The sequence below is a fragment of the Lonchura striata genome, chromosome 15 (genome assembly GCF_046129695.1).
Source record: "Lonchura striata isolate bLonStr1 chromosome 15, bLonStr1.mat, whole genome shotgun sequence".
NCBI lineage: Eukaryota > Metazoa > Chordata > Aves > Passeriformes > Estrildidae > Lonchura > Lonchura striata.
The window spans coordinates 960,015-981,673 of NC_134617.1; the positions used below are offsets into that span (position 1 = coordinate 960,015).

Here is a 21,659-nt window from a genome sequence, read left to right on the forward strand (position 1 = left end):
GACAGTGGGAGGTGTCCCTGCCATGACAGAGAGGGGAAGAGAGGAGCTTTAAAGCCCTTCCAACCCAAAATATGTTGTGATTCCGTGAGTGTGATTGCTGGGAAGGGCCAGAGCACCCAGACAAGGGCACAGTAGACAGGGCAGCCAAAGGGACTCAAGAGTGGACGTGGAAGATGGAGAGTGAAATGGTGGCAAGGAAGGGAAAGGAGGAATTTTGTGCTGTTCCATGCAATAAGCACAAACGGCCTGGAGGATTTGTTTCCATGGAGCAGGGCAAGTCCTTCTGGTTAGCAAATTGGAGCATCTGAATTCCCCTGGCTCTGGTGGTTCAGTGACAGCACTCAGCCCCTCTGCAGCACACCAGGACAAATCACCCACAGGCCCACGGCCATCTGGCCACACAGCAGGACACAAAAGCCAGAACACTGCAGAATTTCAGTGCTCTGAAAGTGCCACCACAGCACTGAGGGCACTGCCAGCCTCCCAGAAGTGCGGGGAGAGGAAGCAGAGGCATGGAGGGTCCCAGGGCCAGGAGCTGCATCCGGACCCCCTCCACCCACACTCACTGCAAGTCCCTAAAGGAAGATCCTGTCTCAAGGGCTGCTGGCTGAGAGCCAGCTGCTGGATCAATTTTAGAGTGGCTGGGGAGGCAGGCAGAGCTCTGAAGCAGGGATTTCATGAGGCTGAAGCAGTCAGCCCTCTGCCCACACCAGTGGCAGCCCAGCCCAAGCAGAGGGTTGGGAAACACCTCCGGCCAGGGGTCCCAAGCTGCTCCCAGAACCAGGAAGGACAGACAAGGAGGACCATTCTCATTTTTAACAGAGACCATCAAAATGGTATCCTGAGCCAAAGCAGCAGGTACAGAGCTGGCTGTGTGCAGGGAACACAAAGCACTGACAGCTCATGGCCAGGCAGCACCCAGCTGAGCCACCCCCGGGCTCTGCACCCACAGACTCCTTCTGCCCTCTGGGAAGAAGAGAGCAGAGGAGCTGTTCCAGCAGAGCTCCTGCCCCGTGGCACTGGCCGTGCTGCCCTTCCCAGCTGAGGCACAGCTCTGGCTCTGCTGGATCACCTGGGAGGCTCGGAGCCAGGGGATAGCAGCAGGAAAAGATGGATGTGCAGCCCATGCCAGGGAGCATCAAAGGGAAGGACAAACCACAGAGGAGAGAGCAGAGAGGGGGAAAAGACTGCTTTGTGCAAGGGCTGAAATGGGTGTGAGGAACATTAGCTGCAAATTATACCAATTACTGAGAGAAAAATGCTTGGGCTCCAGATGAAAATGTCGTGTCTGAGGCAGCACCAAAATGAACCAAGCACTGAACACCAACCCGGGCCTGGCCCTGCCTGCTGGCTCTGAGGGAAGCAGGGAAGGGATTGGGGCTGGAGTATTGCAATTATGGCAAATCCAACCTACTGGGAAATGGCTCAATTAAGGGTTTTAAAACACAGGACATAAGAGGCAGGACCAGGTGCAACTGCTCCTCTAGGAAGAAAAACAAGTGCTTTCTTGACCCAGGGCTTTGATTGCCTGAACTACAACAATAAGATTTTTATTTTTAAGGGCTCTTGTTGACAATCTTGACAGGGCAGGTCCTCCTTACTCCTATATTTATGCTCTAATTCCCCTTTGGAAAGACACATTCACCCTGCACATCCTGGCTCAGAAGGAAGAGCTGCTTGGTCCCAGGTGTCACCGGATCCCTCTGCTGAGCTTCAGGAGCAGGTCCCAAAGGCCACCAGACCCCTGCAGTGCCACTGGGGCAGGAGGGGACACACCCTGAGGGGTGCAGGGACTGCCTGGCACTGCTCTCCACAGCCCCAGGTCCCACCAGCAGGTTTCTGCCCCTGGTTGCTGCTGGGTGCCACACTCAGCTCTCCCTGGGGTGCCCACACTGAGCCCTGCCACCCCCCAGCTCCAGCACAGCCCAGTGTCACCAGCAGCTCCTGCTGACCCCTCCCGCAGCTCAGCCACCTCTCAGGGCCAGCTGAGAAGAAATACTCACTGCCTTCGCTCTGGCTGTCCTTGTTGGAGTTGTACACCTGGAAAACACAAGCAGAGAGCCGTGTGAGGACCCTGCTCCAGCTGGGCTGGGGCTGCTGGCACAGCTGGTGTCACCACAGCATGTGTGCTGCCAGGACCTCCCCCAGCAGCCAGGTCCCCAAACACCACCATGACCTTCTGCACACAAATGCTGGGCTGGCCCAGCTCTGGAGTTGTGTTAAAATGCTGACCAGGACAGCTCTTAAAATGAAAGAATGCAAATGGGATGGACCAGGTAAAAACAGAAGTTAGAGGTTCCTAAACAAAATGAAGGTAGGCTTGGACTGGATGATCTTTAAAGGTCCCTTCCAACCCAAACTGTTCCATGATTCTGTGACTCCTCTCCTGAGAGACACACACAGAGCAAAGCAGGCAATTCCCTAATGGGCACTACAGGAACCTCTGGTAGGTGCAGCTGGGGCAGGGAGCAGCTGCCAACCTCCTCCAGTGCAGCCTGAGCAGGCGAGTCAGGCAAAGAGCAGCAGAGGAAAAGAAATGGCATCAACTGAGAGAGCACCAGAAGTGCAGCAGGATGAGGCACCGAGTGCATCCAGCACTGCCCACAGCAGAGCCACCACCAGGACTCCATCCCAAGCCTCTCCAGCCTCCCAATACCCATGCTCCTCCTGCCACCCCCATCAGCACACCACCACTGGCTGCTGGAGATTAAAGTGACATTTCAGTGAACACAATAAAAAGGGAAAACACTGGCAGAAGGTTTTAATCATGATGTGAGGGCACTTTAAAAGCCCAGGATAATACCAACAGAAGCTGTTAAGAAGATCAGCCCTCAGACAGGTTGTATTTCTCCAGCTCAACAGAGTAAAATGGTTTAAAATAATCCTCCAGTGCTCAGAGTGCCCCAGGAACACACCCCCACACACAGGTGACACCAAACACAGCAAAGGATCAGGCCTGGAGCACCCTGGCATAGCAGGAGGTGTCCCTGCCCATGGCAGGGGTGCAATGGGATGAGTTTTAAGCTCCTTCCAACCTAAACCACTCCAGCTCCTAGGGCACAGCACAGCAGCTGCAGGGAGATCCTCTGCCTGCACATTTGCTCTTGCAGTGTGGATCCATGAAACAACAGAGGTTGTTATCACCAGAGACTGCTCTTAAAGCAAGGGAAAAGGGCAGACAAGGAAACCCAATATGCTTCTGCCATTAACTGCAATTGCCATTAACTTGCATTGATTGCAGTTGCACACACAGATCCCAGCACTCCTGGATGTGTCCATGGACAGGACAAGAGGCTGCTGAAGCTGCTGGGAGGGGCTGGGAGCCCCTGCAAAGGGAGCTGCTGGCACCACATGCTGCCTCCCAAAACAGCCAGCGGGCAGGGCGAGCCTCCAGAGGCTGCGAGGATGGCAACCAGGGCAGAGGCTGCAGGGACAGGCTGCAGGGGAGAGGTTGCAGGGACAGGCTGCAGGGGAGAGGTTGCAGGGACAGGCTGCAGGGGAGAGGTTGCAGGGAGAGGCTGCAGGGGGAGAGGCTGCAGGGCAGAGGCTGCAGGGCAGAGGCTGTTGCAGGGCTCTGCTCCGGGCATCCCAGCCCCTGGCACCCTCAGGGAGCCCGGGGTGCTCTGTGCTCCCCACAGGGTCCTGCCATGGGGATGTGCCCCAGGAGCTGCAGGACGAGGCTGGAAGCCGCCTGTGATGCTCTCAGAGGGTCAGAGCCAAGCTTGGCTCTGCTGGCACAGCAGAGCTCACCGTGCTGCCCACCCGGGCTGCCCCAATGGCCACCCCTTCCAAAAGCACCCAGCAAGGCTGTGTGCCACAGGGCAGACCACCAGCAGGGCACACAAACAGATCCCTTCCCTGGAGGTCACCCAGACACGGCCGCTCCTGAGCTGCCCTGCTGGGCACACCCTGGATCAGCTCCTCCAGCTCCAATGGGCAAGCACAAATCCAATGGAGCAGCTCAAAACTGGGGCTTGGGCAGGGCCTGACCCCTCCAAGGAGCATCTTCCCTCTCCCAACCCCAGGCTACGTAACAGGAGACCAAGCAGAGATGATTGTTTGCAGGAGAAAACCCATCAGGCACATCTGGCAAGCAGGGGATGATTCAGCAGCAAAACCAGCTGCAGTCAGCAAGTGAGTTTTCCTCTAGGAACAGTGTTTATATCAAGAAAATTAAATGAGTGGAAAGAGGGAAGGAAAACACCCGCAGGCTCCCCTGACAGCAGTGCTGCCCTGCAGCCCCAGCACGGAGTCTGCCTTCCCCAAGGAACTTCTCCCTCCAACTCCAGAGCCTCTGCTGAGGGCTCACTGCAGGGACTGGGGGCTCCAAGGCTTGCAGACACATGGCTCTTCCTTGGGATCACACCCAGACTCCGTGCCCTGGCTCACCCCCACGCACAGGTGACACCAAACACAGCAAAGGATCAGGCCTGGAGCACCCTGGCATAGCAGGAGGTGTCCCTGCCCATGGCAGGGGTGCAATGGGATGAGTTTTAAGCTCCTTCCAACCTAAACCACTCCAGCTCCTAGGGCACAGCACAGCAGCTGCAGGGAGATCCTCTGCCTGCACATTTGCTCTTGCAGTGTGGATCCACAACAGAGGTTGTTATCACCAGAGACTGTTCTTAAAGCAAGGGAAAAGGGCAGACAAGGAAACCCAATATGCTTCTGCCATCAATTGCAAAGTGTGCACACAGCAAGAGGGAAGTTTCACACAGATCAACAGCAACCATAAAACACAGAGACACTGCCACCTTACACCCATGGTATCGAGGAGAAACCTTTTATCCATTGCCTCTGATAATCCCCTAACACAACCCTACACCAGCAGGGCTTTAGCCAAGCCCCAGGTCTGTAACATCCCTTCCTTTTCCAAGAAATGCTTTTCCCATACTGCCTCAAATCTTTCAGAAGGAGATTTTTCTGGATCAGAGAAAGTTTCCAAGTTTGTTGAAAGGGCTGCTGTATAAGAGGTCCAGGAGTGAGGCTCCTCCAGTGCCCCAAGGGTCACCCTGCTCTGCTGGCAGCCCCTTGAGCTCATGCCTTGGCAAAGGTCACCCTGCCCAGGGATGTTGATATTCCACTCTTTCCAAAACAGCTCTGATAGCAGGCAGGGCTTAAAGCAGAAGGATGCATTTGAAGATTAAGCCTGACACACAGGTGAGTCAGTGAGGGACCAACCTCCCCCTGGGAAAGGGTGCAGGATTTTACAGAGGTTCTTGCTACTCCCCACACATGGCACCGAGCCCAGGACTGCAGCACCTCTGTCCCAGGAGAGATGGGCTGGGAACACCTTGGAAAAGCTCTTCTGAACCCTCTTCCACACAACTGCCAAGTGCTGGACTTGATTTCCCCCTGCCCTCACCCTCTCTCTCAGATGTATTTGCAGCATCCCCATGCCCAGGCTGGCTGTGGCAGCTTCACACACACAGCTCTGGGCCAGGGGAGCACGAAGGGACAGCACAGTGCCACCTCCCAGGGTGACAGCATCCAACACACAGCTCGTGGGAGCTCTGCAGACACACGCATCGCCCAGCACCAGGCCAGACAATAAAACACCATTAAATGAGTGTATTTCGGTGCCCACACACTGTTTTTCCTGTTTTTAACACGCTCTGGAGAGAGCTTCTCATGCAATCAAAAACTTCTTTCACTTTCCAGTATTAGTCACTGAGAAAGGGTGGGAAATCAGAGGGAAGAAGCATTGCTGGGAGGTGAAGGGCCCGTGGACACGTGTGAGAACAGGCTGGGTTATAAAACTCCCAGATTGGGACTAGTGACTAACGTGGAGACAAATCCCTGCCCTGCAGCACTGCCATGCTTTAACATATCACTCTCACTAATTATTCCCATTTGATTGTATTTCCAGAGCCAAAATATCCTCCCAGGCAGTTTCAGAAGTGATGTATATAGAAAAAATATATATTAAGATAGTAAAAAACTTACAGACCTTGGTAGCTTGTATTTAGTTTGCCAAACTCCTACTGTAGATGGTCAAATATCCTGAACAAAACCAGATTGTATAATTTTTTTAGCAGAAGCTACTGCTGCTTCATTCCTGCAGGATAATTGCTGTCTGGAAGCTTAAAGAAGGCCTTTACAAGCTATTATTGAAAAATTCCAAGATGCATCTGTAAGTAATCCAGAAAGATGAATTTTATGAGAGCAGTAACAACTCATGACTACTTTGACACTTGCATTATGCTCAATTATGAACTTGATATTTAAGATAATTCATCAAAGAACCAGTTATTTCCTTTGCTGAGACATTTCACCAAACAGATGCTATGTTTTGCAGAGGAAATGGTTTTATAGGGATGATTAAGAGCCCTAAGATGTTCGAGGGTGTGGCAGAGGAGCACACAGCCCAGGAGGCAGCTCCCTGCTCCCCTGGAGCCCAGGGATGAGCTGGGAGTCACTCACTCACACCCAGTGTTTGCTCCTGGATCCGTGTCCCAAACTGCTCATGGAGCAAAGCCTGGGCAGAGGCAGAGGCAGCAATGCAGGTGCTGCACCTGCTCCTGCCCCCTCCGAGTTCAGCCCTGCCACTGCCACACACCCGACTCTGCAGCTGTGCATCATGCAAACATCGGCTGTGGATTTTCCTGATCTGAAATCCTTTGAAAGACACCATCTGGAAATACTCCTACAGCCACCAAGAGCCACCACCCAGAGCCTGAAACACCCCTCAGACACCATCCAGAGCCTAAAATAGTCCTACAGCCACTCTTCATCATCTGATGCACCTCCTGCTGGTGCACAGATAAATCAAGAAGAATTCAACCCATCACTTTTCCAACCTGACCCAAGAATTCAACCCATCAAATCAAGAAGAATTCAACCTATCACTTTTACAACCTGACCCAAGAATTCAACCCATCAAATCAAGAGGAATTCAACCCATCAGTTTTCCAGCCTGATCCTAAACAAATTGCACATGGGATGTGCAAAGAGCAGATGGGTATGTGAGTGGTTTTTTGACACGGGACTGTGGGAAAAGAAAAGGAAAAGGAAGTATGAGGGTTGGAAGGGGAACTACAAAAAGATGATGTTGAGCAATTTCATTTTTATTTCCTCATTTCAGGGGTCACACTGTTGCTCATGATGCTCATTAACCTCCACAAGACATGGGCTATGATTTCCTATGGCACTTGCTTCATTTTAAGTTTCATTCACTTTCCTTTAAAGTTTAGGACCCAAAATGGCCCAACCTAAGCTGCATCCCTTGGAGGCTGCACAGTTCCCAAAATCCTTCAAATTCCAGCACTGGCATGAAATTCTGCCTGATGGCTAAAATCTAGAGGGAAGGATTGTCCAGCTGCTCAGAGGGAAGAGGGATTTAAGGAAAGCACTGGAGACCAGGAGGCCAGCAGCCCGGTGTGCAGAGAGGGGGATCTCCATCAAAGGAGGATTTAATTTCATGCCCTGGTGTGGAAGATTCCACCTTGCACTCCTTGCACTGGTGCTTCCCTTCAAGGCAGACTTTCCATTTGGACTCTCAGAATGGGCCAGAGTTCCCTGGCCTCCCTGGGGGAGCGGGTGTTTGCAAGGTCCAGAGCAGTGGGAGGAAATGCTGCAGTGTTATGCAATTTCCTTGTGATTCATATTCAGAAATCCTCAAAACAGCCAGGAATGAGTCTTTCAGCTCCAGAGATGCACAAGCCTAACGGGCATAAATAGATATGATTTTCCCTCAGACCTGGTAGCCCAAGTGGCTTCCCAGCCATGCTGGGACAGTCTGGGGAGCCATGGCAGGAGGAGCACAGACATTCCACACGAGCGTTTTGCAACCCTCTTACAAGGGCAGAAGGGCTGAAGAGCAGTGCTCCAGCTGGAGCCTGGCCACCCTGACTGACTCAGCTGCTGCTGGGTGCCTGCAGCACCCTGAGCACCCCGAGCAGGGAGCGCTGGGGATCCCCCACGCCCCTCTCCACACCCCCACTGCCCTGCAGCACAAGCCACGAGTCTTTCCCTTGGTGCCATCCTCACCAGGACACCAGGGATGTGCCTGACCCTGTCCTGCAGGGCCCTCCACGGGCACAGGGATGGCCAGAGCAGGGCTGGAGCTCTGGCACCCAGAGATCCCCCAGAGATGCCACAGGGGCAGGGGAGCACCTTGTATCCTGTCCCTGCGGCAGCAGGGAAGGGGTCAGAGGAAGAATGGAGAGAAGGAAGAAGAAAAGGGGGAGGTGGACCCTGCAGACTGCCCCTGAGCTCGGCACTGCAAAGCTGCTTCACGGGACACAGCCCTGGAGCAGCACCCAGCAAAGCTCATGTACAAAAAGCCCATTTCCTTGCTAAAAAGCAGGACACCTGGCAACCTTGATGAAATCAGCCCTTGTTTCTGGCTCTGCCTTATCAGCCCTGTTCTATTTCTGTCTGAGAGCCAGGTTTCTGTACTACAGGCAGGATTTTCAGAGCTAGACTACACTGTGTTGTGGTTAGAAATAACCTTCCCTGCTCTGAGAGCCAGAAGGATATAGATAGGAGTATGATCTCTCCCAGCCCACATCCCTGCAAACCTCTCTGCAGCAGGAGGGGAGGGAAAATTACGCCTTACTTCCCCAAGTGGAGAACTTGGCAGGGCAGCAGAAACCCACTGTGAAATGCTGCTTTATGTCATGCAGACGAAGCTGTTCATTTGGAAGAGGGTGGCCAGGGACCCTGGCAGCTCCTTCCTTCCTTCCTTCCTTTCCTCCCAACCTACTGCTCATCACAGTTGGAGTCATCTCCCACCTGGTGTCCCCCTTTCTCTCTCCTGCTCCTTCCTTCCAACATAAATTTCAGCTTCAAACTTATACCCTGGGCCTGATCAAAAGACAGAAGAGAAAAATCTATCAAAACTGAAGCATCTGGGGGGGGCTTAGAACCACCTACATGGGTCTTACTCTTCCATCTCTCGGAGCCGAGCTAAAGGATGGTTCTAATTAAAAACAAGCCCACATTTTATTACAAGTGCAGGCATTCCCAAGGGCCTCTGGAGCCAAGGCCAGCCGGGCTCCCCGCCAGCCAGCTGGGCTGCTTAGCTCAGCGCAGTTATATAACTGTGTTTGTCACCCAAGGAAACAATCACCTGGGTCAGAACGAGGGAAAAAATTACCTGGGTCAAACTGTCAGCTTCCCATGGCTCACTCTGAACAGGGAATGCAGCAGCAGCCACTCTGGGGGGTGCGTGGGAGCGGGGGGAGTCAGATATGCAGCAGCCTCGGAATAACACAGCTAAAGGTCAACTGCTCCAACAAAATACATTTCTGGAATAACTAAAGCGCCTAAAGTTTCCCAGAGCAGCATTTTTAAGCGGGTCCAGCGAAGCAGACATGTTGGGATCACTCAAATAACTGATTAAAAGTGAAAACTTCTACTGCTCTAAGCTTCCCCCAAGTTTTCTAGGATGCTTGAGCAACAACTTGCACATCCTCCTCCAGCAGCTCTGCCTGGAGCCCGGCCAGCCCCAGCCAGCACACACACCCTTCCTCCTCCCAACGTCTGCTGACGAACACGGGCTCTCAACACATCAAAACCAGCCTAATTTTAAATGGCAGTGTCATCTTTATTTTTAAAATAACCGTAATGCAGCCGTGCCTGGCGCTCCTCCTCTGTGAAAGAGGTTTGACACTGCCTGGGTGCTCCGAGCAAGTGGTGGCTTCGTGCCAGGACTGGCTTGATCACCACTGCCTGGAGCTTTTTTAAGGACTGGGACATCCCTGAGGTGAGACCCCTTTCAATCCCCCATCTGCACCGGGGCACAGGTGGGGGCTCTGGGGAAAGCAGCAGAAAGGGGACACGGTCCCACCCCTCCTCTCCCAGAGAGACTTCCCTAAGCCCAGGGTGGCTGCAGAGGTTTTGTGCACCAATCCTGGGATGCTGCACAAGTTCTTTCCTGGACCTGGGAGTCAGCCCATTGGGGCTTTAAAAGCTCTTGGTGTCCCTCTCCAAAACTGCAGCAGAATGTTTATCCCTCTCCAGACAGGACCTGAAATTCCACAACACTCAAAACCTCCCTGGGAAACCCTCAGCCCTGCCTGTAGCCCAGCCCAGGGGTGCCAGCACTCCCCACCACCATTTCCACCATCCAGCAAGCACTGGTTGAGATGGCATGGGACACATCCACCCTGCCACGGCCTCAGCCTGCAGCCTGCCTGCTCCTGATCCTGCTCCTGATCCTGCTCCTGGATCCCAATCCTGCTCCTCATCCTGGTCCTGCTCCTCATCCCGGTCCTGCTCCTCATCCCAAATCCTGCTCCCAATCCCAAATCCTGCTCCTGATCCCAATCCTGCTCCTGCTCCAGATCCCAGTCCTGCTCCTGATGCTCCAGAGCCCAGCTCCACACACAGATCTGCCAGGAATGACAAACCAAGGGTGAACACAGGAATAAAATTATCAGAACAACAGAGTCCAAAGACCTTCTTCTGGGGCTGCAGCTGGGAGAAGAAAAACCCCTGGGGGAGGGAAGGTGGTGGGGCTGCAGCAGGACAGTAAATCACTGCTAAAAACCAAATGTAAGACCCAATAAAGGAGGAAATAATGGAAGAGGCTGGCTTTGCGAGTCATTGTAGCATGAACCATTTACTTTAATTTTTAATTTAAAGTAGGAAACAATACTCTAATAGCCTATTTAAATTGGCAGGGAAATTTGTTCTCCCAACATGGAGCTATTCCATGAATTTCTACATGTTTGTTGAATTGCCTGCTCAAACTACTCAAAGCAGAGGTAAAAAAGAGAGGAAAGGAAAGTGAGTATGCTCTCTTTGGTCTGTCACTCCAGCTGAGGCTGAGGCTGAAGGGTGGACAGCAAGTTCCCACCAAACCATGACATGAAATCTCTGGATGCAAGCACCCTGCTCCCTGCCCTGAGGCTGGTTCACCTCTCTGGGCCCAGGCTCACAAACAAGTTGCTGCAAGCAGCTGCTCCATCCTGTTCCACATCTGTGCTGCAATCCAGGTTCAATTATCCCCCACTGCCCAGGCACCCTGCAGACCCAACCCACCCCTCAGCACCACACTCAGCCCCAGCCTGCACCCACAAGCCAAGAACACACCTGCAGCAGAGCTGGTGGCTGTCCCACGCAGAAGACGTGTGTTGTGCCATGTCCTGTGCACCAGGAGCCACAGTGACATCCCCAACCCTGACCTGTGAGCTCCTCTCGGGGGTATCAGCAGTGGCATCACACAGAAGGAGAAAAGTGGCTGCCACCGGCTCCCCAGCAGAGGCAACATCTCCCAGAGGGAGAGCAAAACTCTCCCAAAGGCTCCCAGCTGGTGTCCTGGGACAGCCACCCCAGTGAGCAGGCAAAGCCAAACTCTGTAGCCAATTTCTGCAGCACAGGCCCCAAGGAAGAGCAAGGAATGCATTACAGAAACAGCGAGGCATTCACACCAGAGACAGGAGTGCTGCTCTGCTCCTGGACACCCCCGGCAACACAGCTGGAACAAGGGGTCGCAGACTTGCCAAAACTGGGTGGGACAGCACTTTTAGGTGTGTAAAAGCAAGCCAGAAGGCTCTTTTCTCTTTTTAAAATTATCTGTAATGCATCTCTAAGTATTTTTCTCTGCAACAGCTCTTTAAGCAGAGGACAAACCCCGGCAGCCGCAGTGACTCCAGCTGGGCGAGCCGGCAGCCACTGAAGCAGCAGTTGCTGGAACCAGGAATAAATGCCTGAAGTCAAGGCTTAAGACCTCACTGGCTTAAGTGCTTTAGAAGCAAAATAAAAGCTTACAAACTCCATGTAAAGTTACTGCTATTACAGGCTTAAAGGGTTACCAAACAGGAGAGGGAGAATGAGGGAGCAGCGGCAAGAGCACATGATCCCAGAACTAACATGGAACATGACACAGACCATGCTTCTCTGAGGATCCTCTGCTACTACCTTGTCCCCAAAAAGGAAAAAAAAATTTGGGGCAATAATCTTGAGCTGTGGGATGCAAAAAAAAAAAAGCCAAGCAGGGGCTCCCCTGGGCCAATTTTGGTCCCAGTGGGACTCACCATCACCACAGCTCCCCGCACTTGGGGATGGCACCGATGCCCCCAGAGCATGGAGACTGAGCTCCAGTTCAGGGAAAGTTCACTGGGTTGTCTGGGCTGGGGAGCAGAGTAGAGACAAAGAGAAGCAGCAAACAATAGAAACTTAGACATTAGGAGTGGGCAAAGTGGGGAAAAATATGTTCTGTTCATTAAAGAGAGAGACAGGGAGATGGAGAAGCAGCAACAGGAATGACTCAGGTCATAGAGAACAACAAAAGAAATCTGCTATAAGCAAACAAATCCAGGCAGGATGAAGGCCATGAAAACCTGCAAGACAGAGCACACAAAAAACCATATTTTCCAGAAAGCTGACAAAAACACGTCTGTGGGATTGAGAGCATAATCAAAGCTCAGCATGAAAAGGGCTGTGAGGGAAGACACAGGCACGGAGCAGACCCTGGGGAGAGCAGAGCAGAGAACACGGTGATCACTCCAGCACTCGCCCACAGGCTCCCTGTGCAGAGAGAGCTCAGGCCACAGACACTGTCTGCGCTCAAAGATGCTCTGGGTGAGGCTTTTTCTACCATCTCTGACAACTGAGCTGGAATGAATTCACATGATAAAGCAGATCTGCAGCTCCACTGAGTCCCAGGGCAGTACAGGGAGTTGGGAAGGTGAGCAGTGGGTGTCTGTCCACCCCCCTGCAGACATGCTGGGACTGAAGTCCTTCATGTGAATTTATTTTTTCAATGAGCCAAAATAACAGGAATGCCGAGGTTGAAAGCACTGGAGTGAGTTCAAAAGACAGCATTTCCACTGGGAAATAAATCTCTCACCATTTTGTATAATTAGGCAAGGAAAATGAAAAACCATTTCTGAAAGAATTCCCAGAAGCAACATCCAAGGAGGAGGTGAGAGGTGTGCTGGGCAGGAATGTGGGGCTGGGCTCGGCTGTCACTGCCACACGAACACGGGGGGGCATCTCCAGCAGCAGGGCTGCCAGTGGTCCTGCAGCTCCTCCAGATGTGCCACCAGGAGCACTGGCACAGAAGCAGGGCACGGGCAGCTCCAGGGGGAAAGAGAGGGGGAAAGAGAGGGGGAAAGAGAGGGGGAAAGAGAGGGGGAAAGAGAGGGGGAAAGAGAGGGGGAAAGAGAGGGGGAAAGAGAGGGGGAAAGAGAGGGGGAAAGAGAGGGGGAAAGAGAGGGGGAAGACAGGAGGTTGTGCCACCCCCGGGCTCCTGTGCCACCCCGGGGCACAGGGGCCGTGCCTGGCCGGTCTCATTCGCCATCTAGTGGGGAGCGGCCACGGCTCGGGGCTGGCCCCGGGTCCGGCTCCGGGCTGGCCCCGCCGGGGGCAAAAGCCCTCCCAGCCCATGGAGTCCATCCTGTGCCCCATCCCCACCCGGTCCCCAGCCCAGAGCACCGAGTGCCACCTCCAGCCCTTCCTGGGACACCCCAGGGATGGGGATCCAAACCTCCCTGGGCAGTTCCAGCACCTGACCCCCTTTCCATGGAGAAATTCCTGCTGATGTCCACCCTGAGCCTGCCCTGAGGCCGTTCCCTCTCCTCCTGTCCCTGCCCCTGAACCTCCTCCTCCTCATCCACACTCATCCACCACAACCTTACCTAAATGCCTACCTTGTTCTGTGCCACAAGACACAGCCTAATCTGTGCCTCTCCCAAACCCGCAGCCCAGCACAGCCACCAGCAGCCAACACAGCTTTTATTCCTGACTCAGGTTCCAAGGAAGTTTCAGAATCGCTCTGGCCTCCACCACATACATTTGCAAACTGCGTTAGCAGAGGAGAAAATCCATAAGAAACTGATCCTGAGTATCTTAACAAAACCAAACACCACCGCTCCGTCGTGGAGTTAGCAGTTTCTCCTGTTTCCAGCCTCTGCAACATGGAAGAAAATCCAAAGTCAACACGGGGGCTTTATCCAAATGAGTAACAAGTGGTAAGAGTTAACGGCGTGATGAGGGCTGTCTGGAGGCTGCTCTCACTGTGAGACACAGCGTAAATCTTCTCAAGTTGTGACAAATGTCTTGGCTAATGCAGCCACATTCTATGTTTAAATCTCACTAAGATGTAATTTGACATTTGGGTTTACTTTTTTCATTATAATTAAGAAACAAACTCCAGTCCGCGCTAATCTCTCCAGAGCCTGAATTTGCACATGGAATTACCATCCCCACCGTGCCAACCCTTCCCCACTCTACAGTCAACTCAAAGGAAAACCAGACATTCTTTTCTGTAGGGTTCTTTGGTTACAGAAATACAGTCAAAGCATAGGATGGATATTTCTGAGTGCAAAGGTTAAATCCTCATCTCTTGCTCAAGGAAATCCCTGCGGAATAGGTAACATGAAGACAACACGCTGCACCCTGGTGTTGTAAGATAAGAACCCAAACAGAACAGCCCACAGCTGTACTTTTGATGGATGGAGGAGGATAACTGAGGACAAGGAGCTGCCTCGTGTGTCAACACACTCCACCTTCAGCAGCAAAGTGTCTCTCTTGGCTCCCTTTCCATGCAGGCAGCATTCCCATCACTCCCACTCCGCACCTGGAAGGGCAGTGGAAGCCATTAGCAATTAAGTGCCACAAGGTATTGCATTAATGAAGAGCCACAGCCCCTGACGTGCTGGATGAGCCAGCTGCCCTCACCTCAGCTGATGGGCACACAGGGGAGAACAGCAGCACACAGGCAGCACCACCTGTGTGGTTTTGAAGGAGTTCTCATGACCAGATTCTGGAACAGGATAATCCAGGCAGTCCTGTCCTGGTTGCTCCATGGAACCTTTGGTATGCACAGCTCTTTGCATCTGCACCTCTGCAGACTGGCTGTGCTCCTGTGCTGCAGCCTGGTACCATCAGCAGCTTTCCTGCAGCTCCCATGGCAGCTGACTGGCTTTGCCATCCCTGCCACAGCAGCTCCCAGCCTGCTGGTGAGCAGTGGAGGCAGGTGAGCAGGCTGGAGGAGCAAAAGACTCCATTCAGATTAGGAGCAACAATGCACATTTTGTTTCTGAAGAAACAGTGCCACCAGAATCGAGCAGGGGTTTCTTTAGGAGGGGTCAAGACAGCTGGAGAGGCACCTTGGGGATCAAGAGCCAAGGGTGGAGGAGCAGGCTGGCTCTCCCAAACAAGGGCCCCTTCTCAACATATGATAGAAAAAGGGAGCAGAGGCTGTCACACAACCAAAGAATCATGGAATGGTTTAAATTGGAAAGGCCCTTAAATCTCATCCAGTCCTACCCTGTTCAGCACGGATCTGGACCAGGGATGGGGCAGCCCCACTTCTCTGGGCGGGTGTAAATTGAAAGGAGAGAGGTTCAGCCTTGGGGTCAGGAGGCCAGGGAGGCAGCTGGGCGGGAGCCCAGGTAGGCTGTGCCCTCTCCTCCCTCGGATGCTCTCAGCTCTGACCAGCAACACCCCGAGCAACCTGCTCTGAGCAGGAGGCTGGACCAGAAACCTCCTGAGCTCCCATCCTACCTGAATTACCTGATGGATCTACGACTCCAGGCTGGGACCTGGCTGCAATCCACCACGCAATCCTTTCCCTGAAATGCAGGGCAGCACCTCCCACATGCAGCCTCCCGATCTCCCAGCTGCTGAACGCTCCAAAAGCGAGCACCGGACCAAGTCCAGCGCTCACGGAACAGCCTCGTGTGCCCAGCCCTCACCTGGCTTCAGTGAACATTCTTCCTGACAAACAAGAACCTTTCCATGGGTCTGGGGGGATCTGCTCAAAGCAGGGCCAGTCTGTGGGAGCAGGCTGTGCTGGGATGGGACACCCTGCTCCCTTCACGGACTCTGCTCCGACTGCCAGAGCCCGGCTCCAGCCCCTCCAAAGCCACACGGGCTGTCACAGAACAGCCCGGGCTGCTCTGGCTCTCCACACGGCTTCTTTTCATAGCCCAAAACGCTGCTGGCCACGAGCAGGCACAGAGGCCACAGACTGTCCTGGCAGTGCCACGGCAGAGTCACCACACGAAGCTGGGATGGGCCACACCGTGACCCCCGAGGGACCCGCTCACAACCAGCCAACGCTGGCAGTGAGGTCTGCAAGTGCATTCCAAAATAAAAACTAACAGCAGTGAGTTTTCTGCAAACCTCCAGAATCCCTTCCAGAGGTGAGGAAGGCTTTGGCACAGCAGGAGCAAACACGGGGAACAGGGGCCACACTCCTCCGCTCACACGAAATGCACAATTCTCTACCAGACCCAGAAACGGCTGCCAAGGAGCCGCAGGACTCCAAAAGCCCTGGAAATCCACAACGTATTTTCTTCCACTGCTCTTTTTGCCATGTTTTCCTTTCAGCACGGCAGAGCAGCATGTTTGTGCTGGCCGAGCCTACCCTCCTCCTCTCCACCGCACCTCCAAGCAATCCAAGCACGGGAGATACAGTATTACCTCAAATATTTAACCAAGGGATTAAACTGCTCCCTTGGCAGGAGGCAGAGCTGCCCCACGGATGCAGCTCCCTCAGGGCTGGCGCGTGCTGCGTACAGCGAGCGCCATGCCCCGGGCTCCCGAGAGCTCGCCCCCATTTCCTCTGCTTTCTGCCCCAAATTCCTGCCCAAAGCTCCTGCTCACCGGCTCCCGGCCGTCCATCGCCTCCATCCACAGCCGCCGGTCCTCCTCCGACAGCGCCTGCATGGTGATGACACCGGGCCTGCCAACAGAAAGGGGACGCCGTCAGTGAAAGATGAATTTGTCAGAGGAAGAGGCAAGGAGGACAAGCTCCTTCCTAGCCAAGCCTCAGCACAAGGAGGACAAAAGCCATGGAGATCCCTGCAGGCCCTGACCAGGATCTCCAACAACCAACACACCTTTCCCGTGGTTTTGTGCAAGAGCTGGGTGCCAAATTCCTCCTCTGGCCCTTGGCCAGCCAGCTCACCTGCGCTGGGTTGAGCACATCCAAGCAATGGCAGAAGGCAAGGAAGGTAAGCAAGGAAGGTAACCAAGCAAGCAGGAGCCTCACACAACCCAGCCCCCCGTGTCTCAGCAGCACCCCAAGCACCAGGCTCGCAGAGACCTTCTGCTGTGCAAAGCATTTCATCCCCAAGACATCCATGCCCTCATGGCTGTGCCAGTGCCCAGCTCCTGTCCTTACCCTGCTGTAAGACACCGCAGTGGCAGTGACACAATGCTGTCCCCCTCCAGCAGCCTCACGGGGAGCAGTGCAGGAGACCCAGGGTGCCCAGGGTGCTGCTCCTGCCCCCAGCACTGTCACACACACCACAGCCCTGTGCCCTGAGCTGCCCTGTCAATCCAGCCTCCAACACACAGCCCTGGGGCTGCTCATTTACTCTAATGAGAAGGGGAAAGGACAGGCCTGGGTGCTGCACACACAGCACAGGAGTGGGGGACAGCAGTGGCACCACCCTGGCCCAAGGGCCAACGCCACTCCGGGCTCCTCAGTGGACACTGCATCCACCCTTGGACCACCTTTCCATGCCAGGAGTCAAACCCCTGTTACCTGCCCTGCTGGGCGTGAGCAGTAGGGAGAGGATGGATTTGACAAGACAGAGTGTTTGGAGGGGTGGGGGGTGTGGGGACACGGAGGGTGGGAGCTGTATCCCACACCAGGGCTGGCATCTCACTGCGCCACGCTTGGCTGGGAGCTGCCAGGATTTCCATCTGCCATCCCAGCCCGTCCTGCAGCCTGGATCCCAGCACACACAGCCTGCTCTGCCCAGCCCTGTGCCCTGGGGCTGGATGTGCAGCCCCACGGGGTGGGCACGTCCCCCAGCCTGCCCCCGGGCTCAGCAGACACAGAGAGCTGTCCGTGCCTCTGGCCCCGCTGCTCCCAGACACAGCAGCGCAGCAGATTCCCTGGCAACGGGGACACGCAGGGGGGCTGCTGTGCTCTCTGCTGAGGGGTTTCACACCCTGACTGTGACAGCTGAGAGCCTCTGTGCTGCTCCTCCCAGCCCAGCAGAGCGGGGGCTCTGGAAGGGCACAGCACCAGCAGGGAGGGAAGGGAAGGGGATTAAACCTCCAGCCACCTGCAGAGTGTTGCACTGAGCACGTAGGCTCTGTGCAGTACTCAGCCCCCAAAACCTGATAAAGCCTGGGCACAGGAGTGATTTCTAACTTGAACTTCCCAAGGGTGATTCAGCTGGAAAACGTGAGCTGCGCCAACACTCTGCAGATGGCCTTTGGTCCTTGATAAGAGCCTGTAAGAAAATTAAACTTTAACAGGGGCTCTCAAGAGGTGGGCTTGGCCCCTCTGCTGCTGCTCCGTGGCACGCACAGGCCAGGAACGGAGGATTAACCCTTCTCCCCAGCTCCACTCCCCATCCAACAGCCCAGCTTTCAGCACACACACGGCAGCTCAGCACTGTCCCACCAGTGGAAGCTGTGCCCAGGTCCAAAACCCAGACATAATGTGCTTGATCTCTGCTAATCCCATTGGTGAGTCAGTCAATACTCACCAGCTTAGTGGTTTGGAAGTTTACTCACTTCAGAGGGAAGAGGAAACCACTTAACCATCACCCCATCTGAGAGGGAAAGCGCTCCACAATCCAACAGCAAATATGTTCAAAACACTGCACAAAGCTCCTTGTTGTGCAGGTACAAAGTGACTCAAGAGCAGTCCCTGGTACCTGGTGAGCTGCAGTGGCCACTTTAGCCAGGGCTCAGGTCTGACTTTAAGCCAAGCTGCTGCTAAAGGCAGAGACACCTCGGTCAGAAAGCCCTGGAAGGGCTCTAGCTCAGCTAGGGACACACAGGAAAGGAAATACTGGGATTTCTGTCCCTTCAGCCAAGGCATTAGAACAGACATTTAAACCCTCCATTCATGGTATGCTGGGCACTGGACTCCCAGCAGAGCACGGTCCCAGAGTGGCAGCGCTGGTATCTGGAGTGCCAGCTTCCCTCAGCACAGGGCAAAGAGGTGATAACAGCAAAATGTTTGTTCTGCCTCTGAGCAGATAACCACTCCTCGGGCTTCACTTCAAAGCCAAACTCCTTTAACAGCACGAGGGGAGGGGCTGTGAAACTGAATCAAACCCAATTTCCATTGCAAATAGCCCTGCTTTTCCTCCCCCGGTGTTTATTTGCCAGGGCACCCATTGCATCACTTTCCTGAGCAGAACCATCTTCCTGGCCGTGATAAATTTAAAATGCACCCACACATTACGCCTCATTCATTATGGATGTGGCCGGTGCCCACGGGGCTCCATGTGCTCACAGCCAGGTCGGATGGCTGGCACTGGATCAGCCTCCTGCTGAAACACTGCCTGCCAACAGCACCATCCCCATGGAGCCTCCTCAGGACCACCTCCTTCCACAGCCATGGCAAAAACCCTGCTCTGAATCCTTTCAAAAACCCTGCTCTGAATCCTTTCAAAAACCCTGCTCTGACATCCTTTCAAAAACCCCGCTCTGATGTTCTCCCAAACACCCTGCTCTGACATCCTTTAAAAACCCTGCTCTGAATCCTTTCAAAAACCTCGCTCTAACATCCTTTCAAAACCCTGCTCTGATGTTCTCCCAAAAACCCTGCTCTGACATCCTTTAAAAACCCTGCTCTGAATTCTTTCAAAAACCCCACTCTAATGTTCTCCCAAAAACCCTGCTCTGAATCTTCTCAAAAACCCCACTCTGACATTCTCCAAAAACCCTGCTCTGATGTTCTCCCAAAAACCCTGCTCTGAATCCTCTCAAAAACCCCGCTCTGACGTCCTTTCCCAAAAGATTAGCAACACACATCTGTCCCCCTCACCCAACAAATGACCCCAACTACTGGGGGTCGCTTAAACAGATAATTCTTTATAAGGATAACACAGAGCAAGCACAGATTTTGGTGTGGGGCAGCTCCCAGCTCCTCCCAACACGCAGGATGCACCTGGAGCCAGCCCACCCCAGCTGTGCCACCAGGGCAGCAGGACACCCTCCTGCAACCTGAGCTGTTGTGGAGATCCAGGACCTGCTGATTCACTCCTAGGTGCTGCATTCCAAGTTTCCACCTGCGGGCACCAAACCCCTTTGCCTTTTTCTGGGACATGAGGAGGGGAAGGGATATTTTGGGATCAGAAGAAATCCATTTCTAAACGGAGTGAGTGTAGGAGGGTGAGACCAGAGCAGAACATGGCAAGCACTTAATAAGAAAGAATATTTTCAATATGGTATAATCTAAAAATGGAAGATTTTTCCATATGAGACCACACAGGAAATTTGAATTTTCTCAATATCTCAGCTTTTGTGACAAATGGCCTAGCCTTAAGGAGCTGTGACTAAGCACACTGAGAAAATGAGAAACTGCGATAGCTTTTCCTTCTTCCAGGAAAACAAACAAATAAGGAAAGCAATAGAAAGAGATAAGAACTTCCAACTGCTGTAGCAGCTTATCACAGCGAGACAATCTAAACTGCTGATGAAAAGGCACAAGAGTGCATTAATAACAGGGGCTGAGTGCACAGAGATCTTCCCAGTCCTGAGCAGAGCAGTGCAGCCCTGGCAGGACCCCACGGCCATGGGCCAGGCACCAGCAGCCAGACGTGGCCCCAGAATGCTGGGGAGCAGAGATGGAATTAGGGGGAAACTGCCCCTGAACTCACAAAGTCTGGGTGCCCACGCAGAGCTCAGAGCACTGCCAGCACTGCCACCAGCAGCACGACCACCAGCACTGCCACCAGCAGCACAACAGCCACCAGCACTGCCACCACCAGCACAACAGCCACCAGCACTGCCACCACCAGCACAACAACCACCAGCACAACAGCCACCAGCACAACAGCCACCAGCACTGCCACCACCAGCACAGCCACCAGTACAACAGCCACCAGCACAACAGCCACCAGCACATCCCGCAGGCTCGGGGCCTCCGTGGCTCCCGTGGCCACCAAGGGGAAGGAGCCTCATCCCTCACTGTGACAACCCATCCCTCACCCCCCTGCGACAGCCCCAGGCTTTGCTGTAAAGGTCGCTGGAAAGGTGACACCGGCAGAGGAACAGGGACAGGCTGCACTGCGCAGGGCTGGGGGCACCTGGCACAGGGGGCAGGGCACAGCTCCTGCCACTGCCAGAGCCCTGCATCTGTCAGCTGCATCCCCAGAGCAAGGCCAGCAGCCCTCCTGGGGAAAACCATCTGCTCAGGACAGCACTTGGCAGGCACCTGGCAGCCCTGCTACCCCCATGCCAGCCACGCAGCCACTGCACCGGTTCTTTCAGGAAGAATTTCTGTATGGAAAGGGTGGTCGGGCATTGGAAGGGGCTGCCCAGGGAGGTTTGGATTGCCCATCCCTGGAGGTGTCCCAGGAAGGACTCTGGACTGGGGCCAAGGTGGGGATAAGGCACAGCTTGGACTCGATGGTGTTGGGGGTGTTTTCCCACCTCAGTGACTCTGAGATTCCCCTGTGTCCAGGTGTGGTGCCAGTCACTCCGGGGCACCCAGGCAGAGTCGAGGGCAGCAGTGGTACCTGCAGAGCTCACTGCTCTGGTGACACACCAAGAGGCCAAACCCTGCCTTTGAAAAGCTCCTGCTCCCCTAAAAGCCAGCTGGCACTCAGAAGCAGTTTGCTTCTGGCCCAGAGCAATGACCTACATTATCCTAAATGACAAAGCCGTTGTCATCAGTCAAATGAGATACTCCTTCTCCTCAGGCACATTTTATAGGACACTGGCTGACATCCCTGTTTTCCTTGTTTACAAACCTGATTTAATGTGCAGAGACTACAAACAAG

At 54.0% G+C, this 21,659-nt stretch overlaps 1 protein-coding gene across 2 annotated transcripts in view; it reads right to left on the bottom strand.

The window, feature by feature from the left end:
* The window catches only part of ARHGAP26 (Rho GTPase activating protein 26), a 100,065-nt gene that overhangs the window by 48,953 nt on the left and 29,453 nt on the right, over window positions 1-21,659 (bottom strand). For both annotated transcript variants that reach the window (XM_077786638.1, XM_021541283.3), the window contains exons 11-12: window positions 16,564-16,642; window positions 2,004-2,040 (exon numbers count right to left, since the gene is read on the bottom strand). In XM_077786638.1, coding sequence (XP_077642764.1) covers window positions 2,004-2,040; window positions 16,564-16,642 — 116 coding nt within the window. The remainder of the gene's footprint in view (window positions 1-2,003; window positions 2,041-16,563; window positions 16,643-21,659) is intronic.